Raw genomic sequence first — 24,683 nt, 5'->3', positions numbered from 1 at the left:
ACTTTGTCGTTATGTTTGTTCTTACTTTTTTATTTCCTTTTTTCTTTTGCCTTTGTGGATATTTGTTACTCATGTTATTTCTACTATAATAGAAGCACGAGTAATAGGGTTGGATCGTCGACATGTCTGTTACCATTGTCAATCAAATCTGAATTGAGGGTATTGGGTAATTTCAGATGTAATACGTGTCTTTCAGCCCCAGCAATAGCATATTTCCACGGGCCTTATTTCTCTTGCCTTCAGGTTTTTGTCTTCTATTCTATCTATACACTGTTCTTTGTTCTTCTCAACTGTTTGTTTCACATTTCAGGTTAGCCTTGTTTCGCATTTCAGGTTAGCCATTCCCTAAATATTCCTCAAATTTTGAAGTCTTAAGTTGTTTTGGGAGTTGATGTTGTAATTTACTGAATATGATAACTTTTGATTTGCATAAATTCAAAAAAAAACAATTCATACTTTATGGTATTTTGAGCTGCATGTGGAGTTAAATATCATATATATTTTGTGAGTATTTTGAGCTGCATGTGGAGTTAAATATCATATATCTTTTGTGAAAATAAATTGAATTTACATTGTAGAATGACTGGATGGGACTCTCTTCTGTGCAGAAAAATTAGGCTTAAAGATGCACCGATGCCCCATTTCTTCTACGCGCTTCATTTCATTTTGTGAATTTCACTTTGAGTTATCTGCAAATTGTCCTCACAGTAATATGAAAACATATGGGCTGCTTAAAGTTGAGATAAGATGGAAAATCTTGTGATTCTCTGCAAATTAGGGCATGTTCTTTTCTTTCTTTCACAATTGAAATTGATTGGACATTTTAATAAATCTATTGTCCACAGTGCTATATTTGTGCGTAGATTCTATATGCTGGAGGCTATTAAGATGTAATAAGACTTCCTAAACATTGGACATATTGCTGCAGAGATTATTCCCGAAGAGGCTGTGTTGAACCAATATTTTCTCTAAGGAGGTACATTCTAAAGACGTGATGTTTAGTCGTCCCAAGTTGATTGTAAAACAGTTTGAACATACTACGCTTCTGACACTTTTCATAAAATACAATTTAGTAGTTTGGCTGAACAAGAGATGTCAAAGTTCTCTTACCATTTCGACGGACAAGTCCGAAACAGAGGTATATTTTTCTATCTTATAGTGATCAGAAATTCCTCATTATCCCTCATTCTGTTTAGTATCTATTTGAGGGTTTAATACCTCAAGTATACATGGGTTTTTTTAACCCTCAGGGGTTGGCCTGGTGGCAATTGACTTGAGCCTTGGGGTGCTCCCTTTCAAGGTCTCAAGTTCGAAATCCGCCGGGTGCAAACAATTTCGAGGGCCATCGGACTCGGGAAAACCCCGAATTACCCGTGCGCACTTGCGGGAAACCTTGCCGAGGGCTCGTGCACCGGATTAGTCTGGGCTCAAAGAGACTCGGACACCCGGTGCTTAATAAAAAAAAAAAAAAAGTATACATGGGTTTTGCCTAAGATATCATGGGTGTACTACAGATTTGGTTCCTCTCTTATCTGTGGTTTTGTCCTAGATTTATGACTACTTCAATTCTGACACGAGTTCATTTTTTAGCTTTGGAGAGAATTGCATTCCTTGATATTGACTCAAAGAATGTCGAGACATCAAGATTCGAGGGGGTCCCTGAATAGCTGGTCATCATGCTAAAAAGGGTGGATAATGGTTGGTCATAATTAGTTGATGCTGCAAAGATAATTAGCTCACAAGATGACCTGTTGAATTGGCTTTATTAGCCTATCAATTGGGGCAATACAAACTCCTTTGTATTATTGGCATCAAGTGCAGTCAAATGCATTTAAAGCTAGAGCAAATTATTGTAACATGGATCAGTAGACGAAGCATATCAGTGTTATATATATATATATATTTTATATTTTTTATTGTCTTTTATTTGTTGTATTGATTTACATTTGTGCTTCAGTATTTATATAATAAAAGATGCTTGGCTATTCTTGCCTGTATTATTACAAAGTCTCAAAGTTGCAGTTGCAGTCTAGGATGCTTATTTTCTTTCACACTGTTGTTCTTCTGTCTACCAATAAGAGAACTTGAAATGCTTCCACAACCTTCTCTATCTATGATTCAACCAATAATTTAACTACTACTACTTGAACCTAAAGTTTTAGGATTACAGTATGAAAAGAAAGTTTCCAACTACATTCTATCATTGCCAATTAAGATGTTTCCAGCTTTCCCTAACTATATATAGAGAACTTAATTATATATAGAGCTTATGCGTTTCACGTTTGAAAGACTCTTGTGTTGTAAGAGGCAGGGGCATGAGCGATAAGATTTTATGCAAAAGAGGGCCAAGGCGTAAGCCCTGAGACACGGGATGTAACTCTCATGGATCTACGGGGCGTATGTCTCATGGATCTACAATTTTATAATTTTATTACTAAAAATTAGCAAAAGTTTTAAGTTTTCATTAAAATTATACAAATAAATCACTAATAATATAAAAAGAATTATTATAAATACCATTGAGAGAGGTAACAACACAAAAAAATGATAATAGCCTAGATAATTTTTAAATCTTCATTCACTTCATCATCAGTCTCCAGATCTATTAGTCCTTCGCGATCTCAACTAATATTTGCACTGACTTTTATCTATATATACAAAAAAGGAGAAGGGCAAATGTGTAGGAGCAATGACAAAAAATTGATAAGTTGCTTCAGGAATATAGTACTATGAAATCTCTATCATAACAAATTCAGGCATAATCATCTAAAAAAACTATTTATAGCAGTGTTATTTTTTATAAGAGTTGCTTTCTTTATTTATATATTTTTGGAAAAATCACTACAACATGAAAACATGATCACATAAAGTATAAATACCATTATACCAATAATAAAAACCATAATTTATAGCAAAATAGTTTTAAAACAATAAAAATCAAATTTAACGCCCAGGGTGTACGTCTTTATGCCCAGGGGTAAGCTTTTGTGTTCGGGACTAACGCCTCAAATTCTAGGGCGTACACCCTATGGATCTACGCCTTTCATTTGCGCCCTGGAGCGTTTTTGATACGCCCTGCCTTCGGGCTTGCCCCCAAAACGCCTCTGAAAACACTATTTGAAACTAAGTGTGAAGTTAAGTAGTTGAGCCCATGCTGCCACATCTAGTATTACTAAAAATAAAGTACTCACTTTTAGTTCTCCATAATTTTTTGACATAAGTTCGATTTTCGTACATCTTACACACACCCAAAAAAAAAAACCCAACTTTTTTTGTACTTCAAAAGAACATTGAGGAGGAAGATCATAAAAATAAATAACTCTACTAAAATTAGGGGGTTTTAGTTCTGGGCTACACCACGGGATGTGTATAAACATTACAACCAAGTATCACCGAATTATTGTAGTTTGACAAAAGATAACGTTATGTACAATAGTAATCAGGGTCGGATAGAGCAATCCTGTACCCACCTCTGATCGTAATCTTTACACAAACTTGGAAGTTACAAAACTAAATTAAGATCTCGGAGAATGATCAGGTCCGTCTTGACCATATCAAGTCATCTTCCATTTATCTGTAATTCATTTCTCAAATGGTCGGACTTAACTTTCAGTTATTTGGTAAGTTTTATATATGAATACCTCTGTGATCAATTGAAAGGTTTGATATAATAGATTTCTTAAATCACACGAAGACAACATAAAAGCATTGACATTCTTCTCCACATAAGGCAACAATCTTAAAATTACATTACATGTGCCCAACTCTGCCGGGGAAATTATTAACAATAGCTTCCTGTGCATACTTAAAAGGTGAGCATTATTAGCCCCATCACCATCATTTCTTTACATTTTGCACGGGTAGTTGCATGGGGAGCTGCCCACCTTTTGGACTGAATTAGAGCAATGTTAATTTCCCATTACAACTCGTAAATTTGGCTCGGAGTGTGCAATTAGATTCATCATTTGCACTTACCAGTTACCAGGATAGTTTTCAATTATGGCATCACAAAATCATAGTATTTTTGGAAGCGCTTCTGTTGATATATTTATCATCCATCATCCAGATCACAAACAAAAGAATAATTGATCCTCCCTCATTGCCTCTGTATATTGCACAAACATTGGCACAACATAGTCACTTGTGGCCTTGTAATCATCTACATCGACGGTGTGGCCTCCTTCTATAAGATGCTGCTTGGACGGGTGGTGGCTTTGTTACCTGTAGACCATAACATCATAAACCTCCCGAGTGGAATGTAATTTGAGAAGAAACATGTAGAAGAATGTGCCTCGAATGTTGGTTGTTGCTGCTTGTTAACTGTTTGTACAGCATACTTCCTGAAGCAGCAAGAATCCTCCATACTTTTAAAAGGAGGCAGACCAGATGATAAAAGTATTTTTGACATTAAGAACCATGTCAACCAAGAATTAAAGTTAGACCTCGTGATTGGCCGATGAATCAGAATGGGAGGATTCATAGCACTATCCGCGTTCTCGGTAGAAAAAAATGGAAAAATCAAAGTGGTTAATGAAATTAAGAGAAATCAGTAATGTTAGAACTAAAGCAATTGAAGAGTTTGACAAAGGGTTCAGTGATGTCATCGCTGTTGTAGTCTACAAGGGTAACTTAAAACTGAATGCGTATACTATTTAACCGCACAAAAAGGGGAATCATTAGTCGATTGTTATGAGAAATCTACACTCTGAACATTGAGTGTCCTGTTGCATAAACATGCTGGTTGTAGGAAAATTATCACACATCAGTATATTCGCTTATGCTCCCTTTTTTGGTTTTTGGTTACTCGTTTACAAAAAACATGATCACTTGAACGTAACTGATGCCCAAGCAAGATATTTGCAGCAAAATCAGCCATTCTGAAAAAATATGTTGAGTGTAGAGTATATCATGTTGCACCCAATATCAAAATTTTAACCCAACCGTCCCGCTTGCGAGCGAAAAAAAAAATATTAAAAAAAATGCACAAATCTCCAAACAGCAAGGCTAAAATAAAATATGTGGACTTCATTACTCCAAATAAAACAAGCCAGAATATAAAAGGAACTTAAACCCGACGTAAGTTGCACAATCTTATTTTACACGAATTAACTACGTTGCAAACACAGAAAAAGAGAGAACCGCTATTCTACAAGAAAGACCCAAGTCTAAACTCAGTTGTCGGGTAAATACTTTACAGCTGCTTATCATGACCTTATGTAGCCTAAACTAATGTCCTAGAATGGTATAGCAGGCTACCTCACTTTTTACCTAAACCTGGGTCTCTTGGAAATGTTGCTAGCGAGGTTTCTTCTCTCTGGTGGACGACCTTTCCCAAAAGGCTTCATATTCCTCCTCTTCCTGTCATTGTCACTGTCTGATTCAGCTCCTTTCTCTCTGTCGGCATTGCTTGCTTCTCTTTCTAACTCTTCCCATGTTTTTCCTTCTTCTTCCGAATATTCTTCAGAGTCCTCTCCTCCTTCATCATCATCTGACTCCACTAGTGATTCGCTTTCATCATCTTCCTCCTCTGACGAGACAGGCTCTACATCTGAAGGTTCATATCCTTGATCAGACTCCTGTGAGTGATCAGAATCCGAATCAGTACCTTCTAAATTCAAAAATTCCCATCCACCATTCTCTATGAACTCTTCCGGATCATCAGTAATTGTTTTCAGTATCTGACGCCAGTTCAGATTCAGCCTGCTCTCATAGTACTTAAGGTCAGTTGTATCAAGCCACTCCTTGATGCCATCAAGGGAAGTTGAAGGGATAGAATCAATTCGCATAACATCTCTTTTGAAGTCCTTGAATATAATTGTCATGTCAAAATTTTTCTGCCCGAGACCAACCCTCTCCAAGTTGACTATCTCAATCTCACTGAGAGTGATCACAACAAAAGGTGTCTCTACGAGCTCAACAAGGCAGCTAGATGTTGGGACTATAAAAGCTGTTGACTTGTGGGGTACCCCGTGGAACCCAAGCTCTCTCAATGGCTGATCAAACTCCAAATCAAGCCCTTTAAACTGAGGCTGCGCCCAGAGGTCATTTACCTTGTTCACAAATGTTTGGAATTCCATGTTAATCTTGTTTTTCCGATCCCTTTCACGTTGTTCCTCCTCAATCTCATCAGGATCATAAGCAGATCTTTTTCCACCTCCAATTGTCTGCACAACATCCATCACTTCAACATAGAACTGCACGTCCTTGGTTTTCTTGTTTCCCACCATTATGTGATTGCGCAGGTGAAAGTGGAGGACTGTAATCATTTCCTTTTCTGCTGGCTGGAAGAACGCATGTTTGATGTTACCATACATAACATCCACTCTCTCATCTGGCCTTGAAGTTCCATAGCGGAATCCATTTGTGTGAGCCTCTAGAGTACCAGGAAGCTTTCTCCCACGACCACCAAATACTGGGCGAATCCACAGATCTGACAGTTTGATTGGCTTAAATTTGGCTCCAGCAACTTGAAGTTTCTCCTGAGTTACTAAAGTTGCTCTCTCAGCTCTCTCTGATTCTCTAGAGACAACCTGCCTGCGGAGGGTTCTTATTTGTTGAACCACTTCAGTGATGTGCCTTGGATCCTTTGAACGAAATGAAACTTCTTTAACATATATTGCTCCCTGGAACTTTAGAGTATTTGTGTCATGCGGAGTGAATGGAGTGCCAGGAACATTGAACATTATTCGGATATAGCAGGTACGGTTAGTATCTTGTTGACTAGATACACTTTTCACTGTGGCAATATGGAAGGGAATCATGGTTCCATGAATAGGTAAAAGAATAGCTTCACTCCTCTGGTCAACCTGAATCATCAACTCTCTTGGAGGTGGCAGATCATTAATGTTCTTATACGCAACCAGTTCACCAGTGGCTTTCGCAGCACCACGGCTATCTGCACCCCCAGAACTTGCTCCTGTGAGCCTCCGTGCAGTTTCTTCGTTCTTTTGGCGGGCTAATTCTGCCTGGTGTTGCCGCCTTAATTCCTCCCTTGATGTCTCATGGTTAACTGATCTAAGACTAGCCTTGGTTGAGAGTCCATTGGTGGCAACAGGCTTAGCTTTGACCTTCGGCTGCTCCTCCTCTTCTTCTTCATCCTCATTGAATGAGTAAGCCACATCCTTTACAGCTTTAGAACTCATAGAAGTAACCACTTCTGGAGCATTTTGACCAACAACAACTGTATCAGCAAGCAAAACACAAAACTTTTCAGTTTTTGGGTTTTTAGACTCTGTTTGCAAATTCTGAAACCCAAGAGAAACATTAAAAACCATGCCAGATTTCAGCATTCTATCATTCTTGCCGTTAAGGTTTAACCCTGATTCACGGAACTCAAGCCCAATTCCAGTTCCGGCAGATCTAGTCAAATTTACAACCAATTCAGGTGCCTCCTTTTCGACCACACTGAGTGCTGCTTGGTAGACATCTCCAGCCTTGTTTCCTGGTTTCAGAGCTCCAATTGCAGCCTCATGGGCCTTCAGAAGAACTTCATACGCCTTGCTTTGCAATGGATTGGCATCGATTAGAAAGGTCCGAGCAACATTTGAGCAGTAGCTATTATATCGAGAACCAATTGCACAGATAATCACACTAGTTGAATCGTAGTAAAGATTCTGCTCATTGCTTGATGCACTTGGTCTCAGATCAAACTCTCCTCCACTCTGAAAAATTGGAGGGTAGCAGATGTCGACATTATCTGCCTTCAACTTCACCTTAATCTTTGCAGGTTCAAGTATGACTTTTTCAGTGTCATCCATTAGTGAAGAATGTGTCACCTTCTTCTCCTCATCGATAACCCTTTCCAGCTTTGGGACTACAAAGTGCTTCATCACTGATGAAGTCAGATAACCAGCTTTCTTCACATTCATAATTTCAGCAGTGTCCTTGACAGCAAACAGGTCAGAGAATCCATTAGTTACATCACTGAGCTGAAATTGTGTATTCTTTAGCTTCTCAGTCCATGTCTCCAAAAGATTCCCTTCAGGAGCTTCTCTCGCAATGTGTCCAACAACAGGAATATCATGACCATTTGACTCTGACTGATCTTGTATAGCTCGAAATATTGCCTCCATTGCACCAGTTCCATCATCTTTTCTAGCCCTCACGTGCATAACAACATCCACTCCTACAACATCCTTAGAGGTTTTCTTGACAGCTTCAAGTAAGGAGGCCTTCTTCTGGCTACAAAGGAAATGGATCTGCTTCTTCATGAAAACCATGATGGTATCAGGAAATTCATACCCAACCAACCACATATTTAAAGCTGATGACTTCAGATACCGCAGATCCTCTGATGGAGGAGGAGTTCCTATGGCAAGAGCTTCAGAAGCTCCCCAAAGTTCATCATTGTGTTCAGTCCAGTGGGAGTATAACATTTTCAATCTTTTACCAAAATTCTCCAGATTGATGGCATAAGCATTGGCGGTTCCGGATGCTTTGTCATTAGAAACCTTGACATTACCGTTCCGGTTATCAGCCATCGAATAGGACAAATATGGGTCCTTAAACCCTCAATAAAGAGCAGAGCCAAGCGTGATGATCGGGAGAACCTATGAAAAAGTAACAGAAAGTTATTATAATTTCCTTCCTCTCCTCCCACATACAAAGTTTACCCAGCTAACTACCCAATTCCTATATCAATTGTATTTCACCAAAGAATGTGAAGAATATATGATACACAATTGTAAAGGAAGTTCCAAAACTAGCGGATAACTGTAGGACAAAAATGCAACAAGAAACTGGGCACAGCCAATTTATGGATTTACTGGCCAGGAAAGGGAAATCACTCGCTTCACATATGTCCATAAGTTGAATCAAATTAACAACTCAAACAGATATGGACTTAAAAGTAAGGAGGAAATGACAATCCTAATGATTTCCACCATTTTCTCAGTCATAAAAAAAAAGATAGATTTCATCCATCTCATTCTTGTTTTCCTGTAGCTATGGTTCAATTCAGACCTAATAACATATTCTGATATAAAAGTTTAGAAACGCCAATTTTACAACAACAGCACGTGAAATAAGGCCTAACAATTTTTTTAGAGATCCACAAAAAAAAAAAAAAAAATGTACAGAATTACACTAGAGTTTTTTTTTCTGGCAAGCCAACACTTTGATTTTCACGGCTATGATTTCTACTCTAATACAAAATATAAACAAAAGAACAATCTACGAGTTAAAAAAAGGGAAATTTTCAAAAATATACAGCCCAACATAAGAATATTACGCCACGTAGCCCAATATACAGTATTATACAACATTATACCTGGGGAAAGCTTTATACATAATGTATCAACCTTGTATAAAAGTGTATAAAAGTGTGTAAAAGGTGTTTATACATATGGGCTAAACCGGTAACAATCTCAAAATATGAGCTACCTGACGTAAATATTTTCTCCCAATAGACATAGAAGTTAATTTTCCCTTAAAAAAATTCAACGAATTAACATGAATCTCCAATTTTCAACTTCCAAAAATCCACAAGAGCTAAAGATATTCTATTATACCAAAAATCAACTCAAATACAGTAACAATCCAAACCGAAATCTCAACTGAAAAAAAAAAAACTCACCTTGCAATTATTGACTCTGCAACTTTCTCCGATCCTCTAATTTCCTGATCGTAAAACAGCTCAAAATTAGAAATCGTCAAACATTTTTCAAAATCTACGTTTGAATCAGAAAACACAAAATCAACGACAATTATATTATTATTTTTTTCAAAAAAAGAAAAAAGAAAAAAGAAAGGGAAAATAATGAATATCTTACATGTATTCAAGCTTTAGATCTGAGGCTTTTACGAATCCTTAATCGATGAAGAAAATCATTAATGGATGAGTTAAATTAATTAAAGGAGAAAAGGAAGAAGATATATTATGTCTGAGAGAGAGTGCTTGAAGATGGAGACTCAGGGTTCGTTGCCTTTATATACCCCCGTTGCATAATTACTTTCCTTGTCCTTTGAGTTGCAAGTTATTACGGAGATATACTCTACGGGGTCCGTAATAACGCTGATGTACCCGTCAGCTTCTTGTTATACACGGGTAAAGTTATTCATTCATATCTGGATTTTTCGTACTTCGTAGTTTCACAAACTGAAAATGATGATTGGAGTGAATGAAATGACACATTTATTCTTTAGCTCCACATCTAATTTGAGTTTGATCACATTGACAGATCTAAATTGGATAAAGAAAGAGAATTATGGTAAATTTCTCGCATAAAATTAATCAATTTTACGATGGATTTGGAAAGGGCGACATGAATATTCATATAATTGAACTTCAGCTTGTTCAAGATTGATGGTTAGTTATTCTTTGACATGTTAATTTTTTAGTTTTTTAATATATAATTTAAAAATTGGTACATAAAAATTGTAAGAAAATATTTACAAGAACATGATAGGAAATTTGTGGTAAGAAAAAATGGTGCCACCATTGAAGTATACACGAATGCTCGAAAAGCTCTAGCCATTAGCTGAAATAGGAAGTCGGATATGATAATTTTTTGCTTAAGAAAAAGGGTGGGAATGTTTTTATTCTGCTTTGTTTTGTCTGAGGAGTTATGATGAGAATAATTGAATAAATAACGACATAGCATATGATAATGCAAAATGACAAAATGTTTTTAGAAGTATTGAATAAATGTTTTGTGTTAATTAATGAAATATCTAAGGTTGTAATTACTAAAAAACTGAGTATAAGGTCTGAGTAAGAATGTATTTTCTTTTTTTGGCTTTTAACCCTCTTTTTCTGCTTATTTTATCTTAGAAATCTTAAAAATCTCTAAATATAGTTTTAATAATTAGTAGTATTATTTATGAACAAGTTTTAAATAATAATAAAACAATCTCGACATTTGATTTTCTTTTTTTCCACAAGGAATCGTAACGTCTTTCGCAATTGTAGTCTCATTATTAGCTCTTATTTTTGGTGCACGATATCTTGGGATATAGATACATGTGTTTTCCATAGCTCAAACTTAGGATGGCCAATTTTGAAATTGGATCTTGACAAGCAATATAATTTTTATTTTTTTCGGATTCACTTTATGTTATATTATAATGCGATTGATTTATTCCTATTATGTTTATGTAAAATTGGCAACATGAGAAGTATTAAAGGCAATTGGAAAAATATTTAAATTTATTGTTTAATTTTAATCAATTTATAGAATTCATTTTGTATGCATGTACATGAGAATTTGTCTATATGTCGTTAACTTATTAATTTTTTCATTATCGTGCGAAATACGGCACAAATTCACTAGTTAATAAACAATTAGAAATACAAAACAAATGGATTTGAAGTTGGAGAATTTACTTAGCAACTTCAAAATCACTTTCCCATAATGTTGAATAATTAATTTTCTAAGTAGCTACATTTTTTTTTTTTTTTTTGTCTGAGCAGCTATTAAATATTGTAGTGCGTAATTGATACAATTCCAAATTTCCTTCCCTCAATAAAACCCCCCAATTCCCCTCTCTCAAGTCTCAACCAAAAACCCACAGTCGAATAACTAGCGGTTGACCCGTTTTTTGCAGCGGATTATATGGGCTGATCCATATTTGACCCGTTATCCAACCGCTTTGGAATTGGGTTTTTGCCAGCACTACTACTTATATAAAGAGTTGCCTTGACATTACCCAAAATTTCAAAGCCTGCAGTCAACATAGGCTTAAGGTAAAATAATCGCCTCTAACTTTGCTGTTTAAACCACTAACTTCTGTTATTACAAACACCTGATTTAACGTCATGAATATTCTGACATGTATTTGATTTTTCTAAGAGATAGTAATATGATAGTATTCAACTAATTTGTTTTTCTAGGAGACAATTAAGTTGATAATTTAGGGTGATTTAGACAATCACTTAAAACGAATGATTGGTAGCCTTAAATCTTGATTGGAACCCTGTCCAAGTTTTTTTTCTTTTTCCCGCTGTTATTCAGAACTTTGTCTTAAATCTTGATAGGGTTGTGGAGTAAAGGCCAGTGTTTAAGGCATGTGTATTCAGAACCCTACCCAAATTTTAAAACCGATGGAACTTCACATAACTATATCTGGACTATAGTTTTTAGTATTTGGTAGTTGTGCTGATTTGTGCAGGTAACATGTTTGATAGGATGCCAGCATGTTTGAATTTTGCAAAATCTTGGTATGTTTGTAGTTTGTGTTTGTATTACCTGTTTAGTGGAAATTACTGCTGTTACACGGTTAATGTTGACTTTTTCCTTTATCACATGCCTGATATTGTTGCAATGATAATGGACAAAGCAAACGTAGCTGTTTCAGTCCAATTTAGCAAACTCACTGTCAAGAGACTTGTTAGGCACTGTAATTGGAGTGTGTTTGTGTATAAGATAATGAGTGGAGCTGCCTGTAAATATTTCAAATTTGCGCTCTACTCTGATTCTTTTAATGAGTGTATTTATTGGGTATTTTCTTAATGGATTTAGGAAACGAAGCCATAGATAGGGTGCAATAAAGACTTGGGAAGGAAAATAATAATTTGTTAGATGCTCTTTCTCAAAGGAGCGACAAGTATATGCACTTTCTAGTGGTTGTCCTGGCTACCAAATTAAATTCTTTGCCGAACTTTTTTTTTTTTTTGGTGTTAGTTGTATTGATGCCTTCTAATTCGATGATGTATTATGTATACAATTTATTGTATGTACATTGGTCAAGGATTAAGCAGTTTTTACATATTATATTGCGGTTTAACTGCAAATTGAAAAAGATTCTATTTGAATTTAGTTATGTATGAAAAATGCAGACAACTATTTTTTTATGATAGTCTCGATTCTGCTGAGTCTTATACTGGAGATATAGATTTTAAATATTGCCATGTGTGATCATATACGCGTCCAAGAAGATATAGTATGAGGCTCTGTATCGCTGATTGGTTAATTGTGCTAACATATCTGCATGAAACCTGTAGTCAGTCACTAGAGTACAGTCGAATTCTCTGTTGCCCTTTGGTTCATTGGTTTCTTGATCAATTATTTCAAATTATTGCTACTTGAAAGCCTTGTAAGGGCTAATAACAATATGACATTCTAAGAGAGAAAAACAAATGCATGGAGATTCTGTTTGTTGAGGTTTGAGGATAGAAAATGTTGTTTTGTCATTTTTGCTCTTTGCATTTTCCCTGGAAATTATAATGAAAAGAGAGTTCTTAACAAGATAACCAACTAGTCACATAGCAAGGTTCCATTTTTTTCTAACTCAGGACCACCTTTTTCTTAGATCGTGCAGCCATTATCGTCCCTTTTCAGATATGGTGACATTATTTTTTGATGAAGATATGGTGACATTATTTGTATGTGGGAAGTACCAGATATTTAGGGATCTTAAGAGCTTGAGGGTACATAGGTATAAGGAATGCATGATAATATGATTCGTCATCGCTCAATTTAAAGAAGTTTAGAAGGCAAGAATAATAAGCTTCTGTATATCTTCGTATCTGTAACTGTTCCTTGGAGGATGCTGCTTTTTCAAGTTGTGGTTTGAGCACCCATGAGCCAGCAGTGGTCATAATGATTGTCAGGAACTAAGTTGTCTTGCATTTGTATGTTACTTATGTCAGATATTGCGTTCTTCTGTCTGTTTTTATTAACGTTTCATGAGATTAATTGCTTAGTTTGCCAAAACTTTTCATCTCTCAAGCTAACAAAAAATTATTTTCCTATATCTAGGGCTGAACATGTGGATCATCTTACCAAATAGGGTATTTGTATCCACACCTGTGCTCATAGGATGTATCAGAAAGTGTACTTCTCCTGTTTTTTGAGCTTTAACTGGTTGTTAAACTGTTAAATAAAATAAGTTAGCATTATTGATGTAAGATCTTAGATGATATTAGATGTTCTCTTATATGCTATGGTGTCCATGGACTTCTATGGTGAGTAACATGCAGAATGAGTGAGATTTATTTTTGATATCTATTATCTATATCCTATCATGTATTTTATCAACTTATGGGAAAAACTTTTATTTGTTATCAGCACTTCGGAAGAGTTCTCTAATGGCAAAGGAAGAAGCCGTCGCTGTTAAAGATGCTGTCCACAAGTTGCAACTCTGTCTTCTTGAAGGCATTAAAGATGAAAACCAACTCTTTGCTGCTGGGTCTTTGCTGTCTCTGAGCGATTATCAGGATGTAGTAACTGAACGATCAATAGCAAACATGTGTGGTTATCCTCTTTGCAGCAACTCCCTGCCTTCTGAAAGGCCTCGGAAAGGACATTACAGAATATCATTGAAGGAGCATAAAGTTTATGATCTTCATGAAACATACATGTACTGTTCAACAAATTGCGTTGTCAGTAGTAGAACATTTGCTGGTAGCTTGCAAGACGAGAGAAGCTCTACATTGAATCCAGCAAAACTTAATGAAGTCCTGAAATTATTTGAGGGATTGCATTTGCATTCCACAGAGGATGTGAAGGAAAATGGAGATCTAGGATCTTCCAAGTTGAAGATTAAGGAAAAATTGGATGTAAAGGGTGGTGAAGTTTCACTGGAAGAGTGGATGGGTCCATCTAATGCAATTGAAGGCTATGTTCCACAGAGAGATCGAATTGTGAATCCAGCACTGTTGAAAAACGTTAACAGAGGTACGAGAATTTCAATGTGCTAAACATTTTCCTGTAGTTATAGGGAAAAGGTTCTCTACGCTTATGCTTGCTGGAGTCATTTCATTGGAAATTTTAGAATATAAGAGACTTCATATTCTAACTAATCAAAATTTATGTCCTTGTTGATCGTGACAAATACGTGTAACTTGGCAGGATCCAAGAATAGGCATGCCAGACTCCAAAATGAGAAAAACATGATACTTAATGAGATTGACTTTTCCAGCATTATAATAACTCAAGATGAGTATAGCGTTTCAAAATCTCCAGCTCCTGTAAATGCTGTCTCTAGTAAAGAAGCCCAAACGAAGACAAGGAACGAAGTTAGGCATGATGTTTCTGTATTGGGGAAGCAAGTTGATGCCTTGCAGTTGCATTCTGGAGAAGAAACAGAAAAATTGGATAAGAACAATGGATGTTCTAAGGTGGATAAATTTAACTCTGGAGAAGTGTCTTCTGGTCCTTTCCAACATGATGTCAAGAACAAAAGTGTTGAGGTGCTAAATATTTCGGATGCGGGAAGAAAATTTGCATCAGATGGTGCACATGATAAACAATTGCTCAAATCTTCTCTAAAATCCTCAAATTCCAAGAAAATGGCTCGGTCAGTTACTTGGGCTGATGAAAATATAGATGAAGGCGCTGGCAATAAAACAGAGAGTTCATCCAAAATATCAGAAGATGGGAATCAAGCTTATGGTGGATCAGGCTCTACAGACATGGAAGAGGATGATAATTCATATCGATTTGGATCTGCAGAAGCCTGTGCAGCAGCACTAAGCCAAGCAGCAGAGGCTGTTGCCTCAGGTTCTGATGTCCCTGATGCTGGTATGACAATTTCATTGACTCTCCATTAGGAGATTTTGTGATTAAGTCATACACTCTTGGCATCTAATTGCTTTTGACTTCTGTTGCATGTGATATTTAGTGTCCAAAGCCGGGATTATAATATTGCCACCTCAACAAGAAGTGGATGAAGCAATACATCAGGAGAAGGATGAGGTGCTTGATACAGAACCAGCTCCTTTACAATGGCCAAGAAAACCAGGGATGCCAAATTATGATGTTTTTGAATCGGAGGACTCTTGGTATGATAGTCCACCCGAGGGGTTTCACATGACTGTGAGTTGCTCATTAAACCTTTTTGCTCTCTTGAAACTTGCTATCGCTATTTAATGTTCTTTTTCTCTCTTCATATCTGCTCCACTCCTCTCCTTTTTCCTTTCTTAACCTTCTTTGGTGTGTCTGTGGGGGTCTGATTTTCTTCAGCTGTCACCTTTCGCTACAATGTTTAACTCCCTCTTCACATGGATATCATCATCGTCCTTGGCATTTATATATGGGCACGACGAAAGCAATAATGAGGAGTATTTATCTATCAATGGAAGAGAATATCCTCGCAAGATTGTGTTATCTGATGGCCGGTCAACTGAGATCAAGCAGACTCTGGCTGGCTGTCTTGCTCGAGCATTGCCAGGATTGGTTGCTGACCTTAGGCTGCCTGTGCCAATATCAACTTTAGAGCAAGGAATGGTATATGATTACACTTTAAGCTATAACCTCTTCTGCTCCTCTTTCTGTTGTACGCATTCATTATCAATACCTTTCATTCTCGAAATAAATAAAAAAAGAAGATAAAACCTCTTCCTCTTCCCAAAGCCCTAGAACTTTGGAAGTTGTCGAGTCAATGACTTCTGCATGCAGTCAGGAGACCTCTAAGTGGTTGCTTTTCTTTTGTGAAGTGAAGAAGCAATTTTAACTTTTTGGTTTGGTTTGGTATTAGGAAGCAATTTTGATCTCATGTTTTTTTTTCGGTTTACGATTTCATTTACCAGTAGGGGATACTTTAAATATGCCATTATATGTTGTCTACCTGTACTGTGCATGAAGTTGCAGAATACAAGAAGCTTGTAAAGGATTGTCTAGGGTACCTGAAAGTCCAAATTTTACGGTTCTCTCTTTTTACTCAGCCACAAACACATTGACATTCTGTGATGGGGTGGGGAGGGAGTCAGTACAAGTACCACCCAGTCATTGATGGAAAGATTTTGCCAAGCATTATGTAATTGGCTGGTGGAGGTGAGGGGATGGCATTTTGTTTCTACAAACAAATTAGTGAGAAAAGTTGGCACTTGGCTATGACTCTTGAAGTTGCTGAAATAAACTTGTGTGGTTTATTATTCTTGTTAGTGCCATTATACTTTTAAATGAGGTTTGATGTGCATTTTAAAAAGCTAGAGGAGGTTATGTGCTTAGGGGCTTATCTACCCACACTTTTCTATTGGTGTGTTAGCTGTGATGGCGTAGTTGGGTAGACGAGGGTATTTGTGGTTTAAGGATATATTGCATATCATGAGTCATAACTAATTTAGTAATCATCATCTGTGAGGATGACTCCTCTTCGTTTGACATGTGCAGGGTCTCTTCTTAGATACAATGTCTTTTGTGGACCCACTCCCTGCATTCCGGATGAAGCAGTGGCAACTTATTGTACTTCTGTTTCTTGATGCTCTTTCCGTATGTAGGTTACCCACACTGACTCCATATATGACAGGGCGAAGGACTTCGTTTCCAAAGGTAGAATTTTGGGGTCATAGGCTTCTATATTCTCATGTCCTGTTTCATATGTAGTATACTGTGTTGATTGGTAATGTGTTGGTTCGGCATCTTCCAAAAGCTGTATTTTGGTTCCTCCTATGCGATTTTGTTCTCCTTAATCTCATTCTTCATATTTGTTATCCGGAATACCTTCCCCCCTCCCCAGGTCAAGTTATTTCTTTCAAATCTTCACAAGGTTTGCCACCTTCCTGAATTATATAGGACGCAGATGCGTATGTTTAAATGGTAGCTGTTATCAATAAGTCGAGCTTGAATATTTCAGTAAATGCAATTTGTAGAGCTCTAAGCCTTTATATGTGATAGACATTACTTTTTAGTTCTTTTGTCATCTTACTTAGAGAGGACCAACTGTTCTTTAGATGTTGGCTATATTGTTTCTTAGGAAAAATGTTCTGGCTGTGAGCAGGAAATATACTTGTTCAAACGCGATGCTTCGTAAGCAACTATTCATTATGCAATAGATGCTCCTTGACAAGTGTTATAAGGTGGGATAGTAGCTAATGGAAAAAAAAAATGCTCGGAAAAACTCTCTTGACGACCAACTAAAAACTCTCTTTAGATTTTTGACCAAAGCTGTTATCATAGGTCTCACAGGTAGACTATATCAGGCGTTTTGCTTGTATTATGCTGTGAAATCAACTACTGACGGAAAATTTCATGTGTGGAAGAGAGGTAACTGAGCAGTAGCAGCATAATTGCATACATTTGTTTACATTGACAAAAAGATTTCTCTGTAGCAGTTTCTTATTTGGAAAAAAACTCTTTAAGTGATAGTTTTGCTCACATTTACAGAACGGAAAAGGGCCAAATATACCCCTGTACTATTGGAAAAGGGCCAAATATACCCCTCGTTATACTTTGGGTCCAAATATACTCCTGCCGTTATACTATTGGTTCAAATATACCCCTCCTCCGTTAAGTTTGTCCAAGGTGGACATCTAATCTTACGTGGCAATGACATTTGATAAGGTGGTGCCACGTGGCATGCCACCTCAGCGCCTCCTAACCCATTTTGCCTCTCTCCTCTATTTTCTCCTTCCACCACTAAATTTTTCTTCCACTCCACCACCATTGCCACTATTGACAAATTTAAATGGGTCGACTTCGAAAATTACTGAAGACCCAGAATTAATTGATATGTCACCTTTTTAGTGAATTTTGAAGAATCTGTACCTCCACACTTATCACACAATGTTTGTATGTACAAATGCAGAAGCAATATAAGGTTGGACCATCTGAGACGGATTTTCAGATAAGAACCTGGCACGCCATGTTCATCCATAAATAACACATGAACAAGATCTATGTTTGCTAGACATATTTCAGCACAGTTCAGACAGCATAAGACTCAACAACAACAACAACAATGAAATAAATCTTGGAACTTATAAATTTCGAACCCATGACCTTGAGGATGTAAACATAGCCTCTACGTCCACTCATCCTAGTTTTGACAGCATAAGACTCGATGATAGAAAAATTCATTCCATATCGAATGGTCATATAACCAGAAAGAAGCGTAATGCAAGATATAAATCTAGCTCAAGAAATCCTAGAGGAAGAGAGTAATTTTAATTCATTTCTTGAATTCAAAGTCCCACCCTTCATTGAAACAATATTATCTTAACATGGTGCTGTACACAGGGAGTCACCCTAAGTTTATATTCTAGGTCTTCAGTAATTTCGAAGTCTTCTCATTTAAAGAATTACAATGGTGGTTGAGGGAAAGAATAATTTAGTGGTGGAAGAAAAAACAGGGGAGAGGCAAAATGGGTTAGGAGGCGCTGAGGTGGCATGCCATGTGGCACCTATCTCATCAAATGTCATTGCCACGTAAGATTGTATGTCCACCTTGGATAAACTTAACGGAGGAGGGGTATATTTAAACCAATTGTATAACAACAGGGGTATATTTGGACCCAAAGTATAACGAAGGGTATATTTGGCCCTTTTTCGATAGTACAGGGGTATATTTGGCCCTTTTCCGTTTACAGAAAGAAGAATGAGAAAATGGGCCTACTTGTGATGCAATATAAATCTTGTTCTACTTATAAATTTGATGTAAACCTTGCTCTAAATATGAGCACTATTTTATAAACAAAAAAGTAAGATGCACAGGGAGAAGCAAATAGAATTGCTGGTACAAGATGTTAGGCATAGATTGATGCAACTCAAATCAAGTATAGAGCTAGCTCGGGAGTTTTCCTTGTCCATCCAGAAACTACAATTCAGAAACATATTCCAATTCTTTCCCCTATTGCTTTTTTCAGGAACAACATCATCTTTTTTTTTAAGCCCCAGGGCTTTGGTCTACTGACAAGAGTACACCGTGATTTGCGGGTTTGGCGCATGTCATGAGTTCAAACCTTGTAGTTTGATATTTAAATGGAGAAGGTTAGAGGGGCGGGCCAATTTCCAGACTTTCAAACCATGCACAATTGGACCTCGGGGATTTTGATGAAGTCTTCTTTTAAAAAAAAAAATTGTTTCTTCCTTGTTCTATTTATTACTCCAAGTTTGCAAGGCAACAGGGAACCTCACCTTGACCATCTACTCACTTGTTTCTTCATTATGCAACTTCTTCCTTCTCTTAAATGAAACAATTATGACGGGGGATGGGATACCTTAGTGAAATTCCAAGTAGATGCAGGACTTGGTCGTCCTTTTATGCAAGAGAAACCAAAAGGCCAAGTAAGAAATTTGGTGCAAAAATGTAGAGCTTGGGTTGGATGTATTTCTAAATTCCTACCTGATTACTTTTACTGGAGAGGAAAAATAAATGATTATGTGTTCTAGGTGAGGACACTTAATTAGCAGCTTCAAAATACGAACCTGTAGGTAGGGAAAAGAAAACCTAATTACATGGTGGATTTGCCTTTTTGTACCTTTCCTTCTTGCCTGAAAACATTACTAAGAATACACTATTAACAGTATTGCTGGCAAACAGAAGTCTATTCCTCCATCGGGTAATGAACGACCATGAAGTTGTTTGATCTGTTCGCGTTGAAGTTGTGTTGTTGTCAACGATAAAATAAAAAGTTGTGATGTCTCATGGCTGGCTTTTATTGAGAAGTTGATTGTTATATAGTAGTTGTTTTAGTTTGGCTGCTCTTGTTCATTGAGCTGAAAATTGAAAGATTAGGAAGGTACCCTAATAACTTCCAATAAATGTCTCTTTTTTCCATTTTACAACTGCTTTGTGGATCGATATACTTGTTCGGCTCATAGTTGAACTTGGTTTTGTTGGAAATTTCACGAGCATATGATGGCTCCTGAGGCTTTGTTGAATGCTATAAGCTTAAGAGAGCAAGCTGTGATCTCATTTACTTACCTTCCACTGATTTGCTAACAAGCATGCAGTACTAGTAACTATACGTGAACTGTCATGAACAAACATGGTTCGAAAATGTTTTTGTTGAAAATCAAGAGAACCTGATTTCATTTGTTACCCTTCCACAGATTAACAAGAATGCAGTATCAGTAGTTATACCCGAGCATACATGGTTGACATATGTATTTGTTTGTAGGTCGAGTGAATTAACAATATTATGTGTCTAGATTCATTGAATTTAAGTAAGAGAAGATTAGTGAATATTTCAAAATATTCCCTTTGATACTATAGAATATATTTTCTACGTAGTAGTGGATGGAGTATTTACGTACCTTGTGAGGAGTGAAGAATTACTACTCATTATTTTGGACGTAACCCAAAATTCATGTATAAGGGGATTTTCTCGTACATTATTGCACTGAAGTATTTTCTTTTTATCTTTTCCTATTTTTCCAGCACAAGATGTTAATAGTTTCTTGACTCTGAGTATGGGGTGGATTGAGATTTCTTTTTGTTCCCTTTGGCTAAACAGGTGCTTGATGGTGCTCAGATAAGCACCGCGGAATATGAGATCATGAAAGATCTAATCATTCCACTAGGTCGAGTGCCTCAGTTCTCAATGCAAAGTGGAGGCTAATTTGACATAAAACAGCTGCTGCGGACTCCCTCCTATAATCTTTCATGGGAAAAGAGGTTTGTGAGGATAGACTGGAAAGTGTGCACGTATGCCAAATTGTATATGTTTGTTGCAACTTCATATCTGATTATGATGTAGAAATGCTATATTGTCAAGACACTGATGATTGATGATAAGTGAAAAGCGTAATTGTGAGTATTTATTCCGTTTTTCCTTATAAAGAAAGTATTTATTCCATTTCCCTCTGCCTTTTTTGTATGATAGCTATCATGGTTGGAGAGTAAATCATTTTTTTTTTTTTTTTTTTTTTTTTTTTTAAACTTGTGATTTGTAGTACTCTGTGAAGTTTTTATATGCGCAAATTTTATTAATCAAAATTAAGAAACTGCTGGCCGAAGTTATACTGGAAATTTTTAAATTCATAAGTGGTCATCGTAGAACTACGTTGTTGGTTTAAGATATAGCAGTACATATGTTTACTTTAATTTTAAGTGTGGTTACTAGTTTGACTGTTGATGTCATTTCATCTTATCGCCGTTAAAATAATTGATCAGATTACAACCCCTCTGCTTGTTGAATGGATAGGTCAGTTGTTAGCTGAACTCTTTACGAGCTTAACAGGGACTGCACAGAGCTATTTGCTTGGCTATCACTTGGGTGCTGCAGAAAATTATAAGCTCAATGCAATTGGCAGGAGGCTCCCTAGTCCTGATAGAGGTGTTGTTGCCCTGTTCCCACCATCAAGAGATTTTTCTACTACTATTATATCCTCTTGTGGAGCTTTATTTAGTTTGGCAAGGTTCTTGATAGCATGTTGCTGCTGTGAACTCTCTATCTCACACCAGTTATGCGAAACTGTGATTTGACTTTTGAGTGTGTGAAATTCTTGGAGGAAAATATGGTCATGATATTACCTACTTTGTGAATATAACTACGTTAAAAAGAACTTACTCATTTTTCTGTGTGAGTTTTAAATCCAAGATAATTATTGAGGCAATCTAAAAATAATGCCACTTATTGAGGTAATTCTTATTTAGCCACTTGGGCTGAGCCGTTGTCTTCTTCCTTTTTCCCCTTCTGTATGGAGTGTCCCACAACAGTCACATTTTATGCTATGTGACTAATAATTAACTTCTTTTGGTACGGAGTATCTCACAGCAATTTACATTTCATGCTATGTGACTATTGAGGGAGTAATAATTAACTGGATATGACGGATGAAATCCACTTGTCTAATAAGAAAACACTAGACGTCATAAGACACTAAGCAATGTGAGATTATGTTGCCCCCTATCAGTTGGTGAACGGAACTTGACTAATGTACTCCTATATAATAAAGCAACAATTGGGAAGCTATTATGGAATGTGCGTGTTATAAGAAAGACAAGCTCTAGGTTAGGTTGGTTCATGCAAACTACTAAACTACGGGCTCAATGCGGGGACAGAATACTAAAGCAGGGATAGTCCAAAAGATATTTAAAGCTAAGAAAAATTTGTGAGGAGGCCAAATACACTATGCATACTCTGCCAGTCTTCTATTAGAAAACTGTATAGAAAACTACAAGGAAGTTGGCCAAGTGTAAGTTGGGGAAGGCTGGTCTGCAATAATTATAGTTCTCTTAGGTGGGTATTTATGATGAGACTAGCTGCTCATGGCAGATTGTACACAAGGGTCGGGGGTAGGGGGTGTTGGGGACGGGGGCTACGGGGTTGGGGTGAAGATATGAGGACACAGTAATAGTGCGAAATGTCAATTGTGAAACTTGTTTTTTCTACTTACACTATGTAAGTCACTTTTCTCATTTTTAAGAAGCTTCTTTTTCTAAAGAAAATCTTGTCCAAAAATTTTGACCAACCAAACATAGGAAAATTGAAATGTTTTCCTCCATACTGAACACAACCTGGAATATTTAAAAGGATACAATTCTAAACTTGGAAAGTCAATAGTATTTTTTCCATTGTTGTTTCAGTCCTTGAGTGACCTAGTCTGAAGAGTAAAGAAACATTAGGAAATCGGAGAGAGAGAAAGTAAAGGGAAAAGAGTTTACTTACTGTAAATGTAGCCAGTAAAATATTTATTCGCGCTTAGTGTTTTTAACAAACTATATGATTTAATTTCTAATAGTTACAATAAAGTAATGATTTATTATATAATTATAATTAATTAATAAACGCATATATGAGAAACACAAACCCATAATTTGCATTCGTTTGTTTGTATAAATCTCAGAACGTATACTGTTTAAGTTGTGAAGCGTAAAGGAATAGGGCTATGGATAAACTGCCTAATGGCATGACAAAGTGGACCAGTTGACATATCTATAATTGTTAATGTACAGATTTTGACTGTGTAATCATTTCTTGAACGTGGATAATTCAGACAAGCCAGCTAAGTGTTGTTGTTTTGATTAGAACAGAAATAGTATATATTAATGCAATCATAAAATTATTTAGACAAGTTAGCTGCTTTTAATACATGGAGATTGGCGACCAATTTGTTATTCTCAGTCCACATTATGATCCGTCACATTCTTACTGTTACTCAGTATAATGATAGATCGTCCTTTTATCATTAGTCAACTATTGTTCGAGAAAAAAAAGGAGGAATTCCTAGTAATAGATTTTCATATTTTTGAGTTTAATAATGTTATGTAACTGTATGAAGGCATCATCTTTTTCCTTAATTTGAATAGACTTCATCCATTGTATTTTCAATTGTCAGATTATAACCAATCTTGAATCTTCAAACTTGTGTGCTCAATTTATTTTACTGATTATATGTTGATTATGTATTCAATTATGAATTAACAAATTAACAACGTTATAAATTAGATGTAATGACTAAATCTATGCATACACAACCAAATATGAATAATTTACTGTATAATGCTCTAAACTTACATTCATAATCAAATTATATTATCTGGACCTCCTTTATATCATTCCATGTGGTAGCCAAAAAGACTAAAATAACAATAGACAAAGGAAGCCGAAGGGAGTTGTTTAGATAATTGTTTGCTTATAAATTGCCTACTGAAAATTGAAATTGCTCTATTGAGAAGCGTAAATGCTTTATAGAGAAGTGAAATGGGAGGTAAATATTTATGAGAGTAATTAAGGATTTTAATTATCTACATGGGGACCCAAAATTACTACTTACCAATATAATTTTAGAGACCAATAATTAAATAAAATGCAATCAAAACCTCTTTATATAAACAACTCTACGGATACGTACTTCATGCAATTTTTCCTAAACAAAATATAAAGTAAATTACGAATAACCAAGGGTGCCAATATGTAATATATATACATAAAAATAAAATTTTTACTAGTTACACGTATAATTTCTTCGAATGGTTCATTTGAATCATTACATTTATGGCTGTATCAAGATGGATACGTACTTCATCATCCTAAACCTTAAACTATTGTATAACCAAAGGGAGAAAGATAGATAGGA

The 24,683-nt window shown here is 36.3% G+C and overlaps 3 protein-coding genes across 7 annotated transcripts in view; 2 read left to right on the top strand and 1 right to left on the bottom strand.

Annotated features, from left to right (window-relative positions):
- Window positions 1-5,005: 5,005 nt before the first annotated feature.
- On the bottom strand, window positions 5,006-9,868 carry LOC132064404 (FACT complex subunit SPT16-like). Of its 3 annotated transcripts, none has more exons than XM_059457371.1 (3): window positions 9,771-9,868; window positions 9,575-9,618; window positions 5,006-8,549 (listed from the first exon to the last, which is right to left on the bottom strand). In XM_059457371.1, exon 3 carries the CDS (start codon window positions 8,478-8,480, stop codon window positions 5,265-5,267), a length of 3,216 nt encoding a protein of 1,071 aa, XP_059313354.1. In that variant the 5' UTR covers window positions 8,481-8,549; window positions 9,575-9,618; window positions 9,771-9,868; the 3' UTR covers window positions 5,006-5,264. The 3 variants fall into 3 exon arrangements, with proteins under 3 accessions (XP_059313354.1, XP_059313355.1, XP_059313353.1); XM_059457372.1 differs by having other exon boundaries at window positions 9,575-9,610; XM_059457370.1 differs by having other exon boundaries at window positions 9,575-9,668; window positions 9,771-9,867.
- The window catches only part of LOC132064407 (zinc finger CCCH domain-containing protein 3), a 35,217-nt gene continuing 19,833 nt past the window's right edge, over window positions 9,300-24,683 (top strand). Inside the window, exon 1 of the mRNA XM_059457378.1 lies at window positions 9,300-9,310. The gene's annotated coding sequence lies outside the window, so the exon portion shown is untranslated. The remainder of the gene's footprint in view (window positions 9,311-24,683) is intronic.
- LOC132064403 (putative RNA polymerase II subunit B1 CTD phosphatase RPAP2 homolog) lies at window positions 11,555-22,237 on the top strand. 3 transcript variants are annotated; one of them, XR_009416546.1, is made up of 8 exons: window positions 11,555-11,683; window positions 14,007-14,615; window positions 14,790-15,461; window positions 15,562-15,755; window positions 15,903-16,166; window positions 17,052-17,210; window positions 21,116-21,411; window positions 21,806-22,237. XR_009416546.1 is itself a non-coding variant. In XM_059457368.1 (6 exons), exons 1-6 carry the CDS (start codon window positions 14,027-14,029, stop codon window positions 21,218-21,220), a joined length of 1,983 nt encoding a protein of 660 aa, XP_059313351.1. In that variant the 5' UTR covers window positions 14,007-14,026; the 3' UTR covers window positions 21,221-21,413. The 3 variants fall into 3 exon arrangements, 1 of the variants encoding a protein (XP_059313351.1); XR_009416547.1 differs by lacking the exons at window positions 11,555-11,683; window positions 15,903-16,166; XM_059457368.1 differs by lacking the exons at window positions 11,555-11,683; window positions 21,806-22,237 and having other exon boundaries at window positions 21,116-21,413.

The sequence above is a fragment of the Lycium ferocissimum genome, chromosome 7 (genome assembly GCF_029784015.1).
Source record: "Lycium ferocissimum isolate CSIRO_LF1 chromosome 7, AGI_CSIRO_Lferr_CH_V1, whole genome shotgun sequence".
Taxonomy (NCBI): domain Eukaryota; kingdom Viridiplantae; phylum Streptophyta; class Magnoliopsida; order Solanales; family Solanaceae; genus Lycium; species Lycium ferocissimum.
The sequence above is the reverse complement of the archived record's forward strand: the minus strand, read 5'-3'. Positions and strand labels throughout refer to the sequence as shown.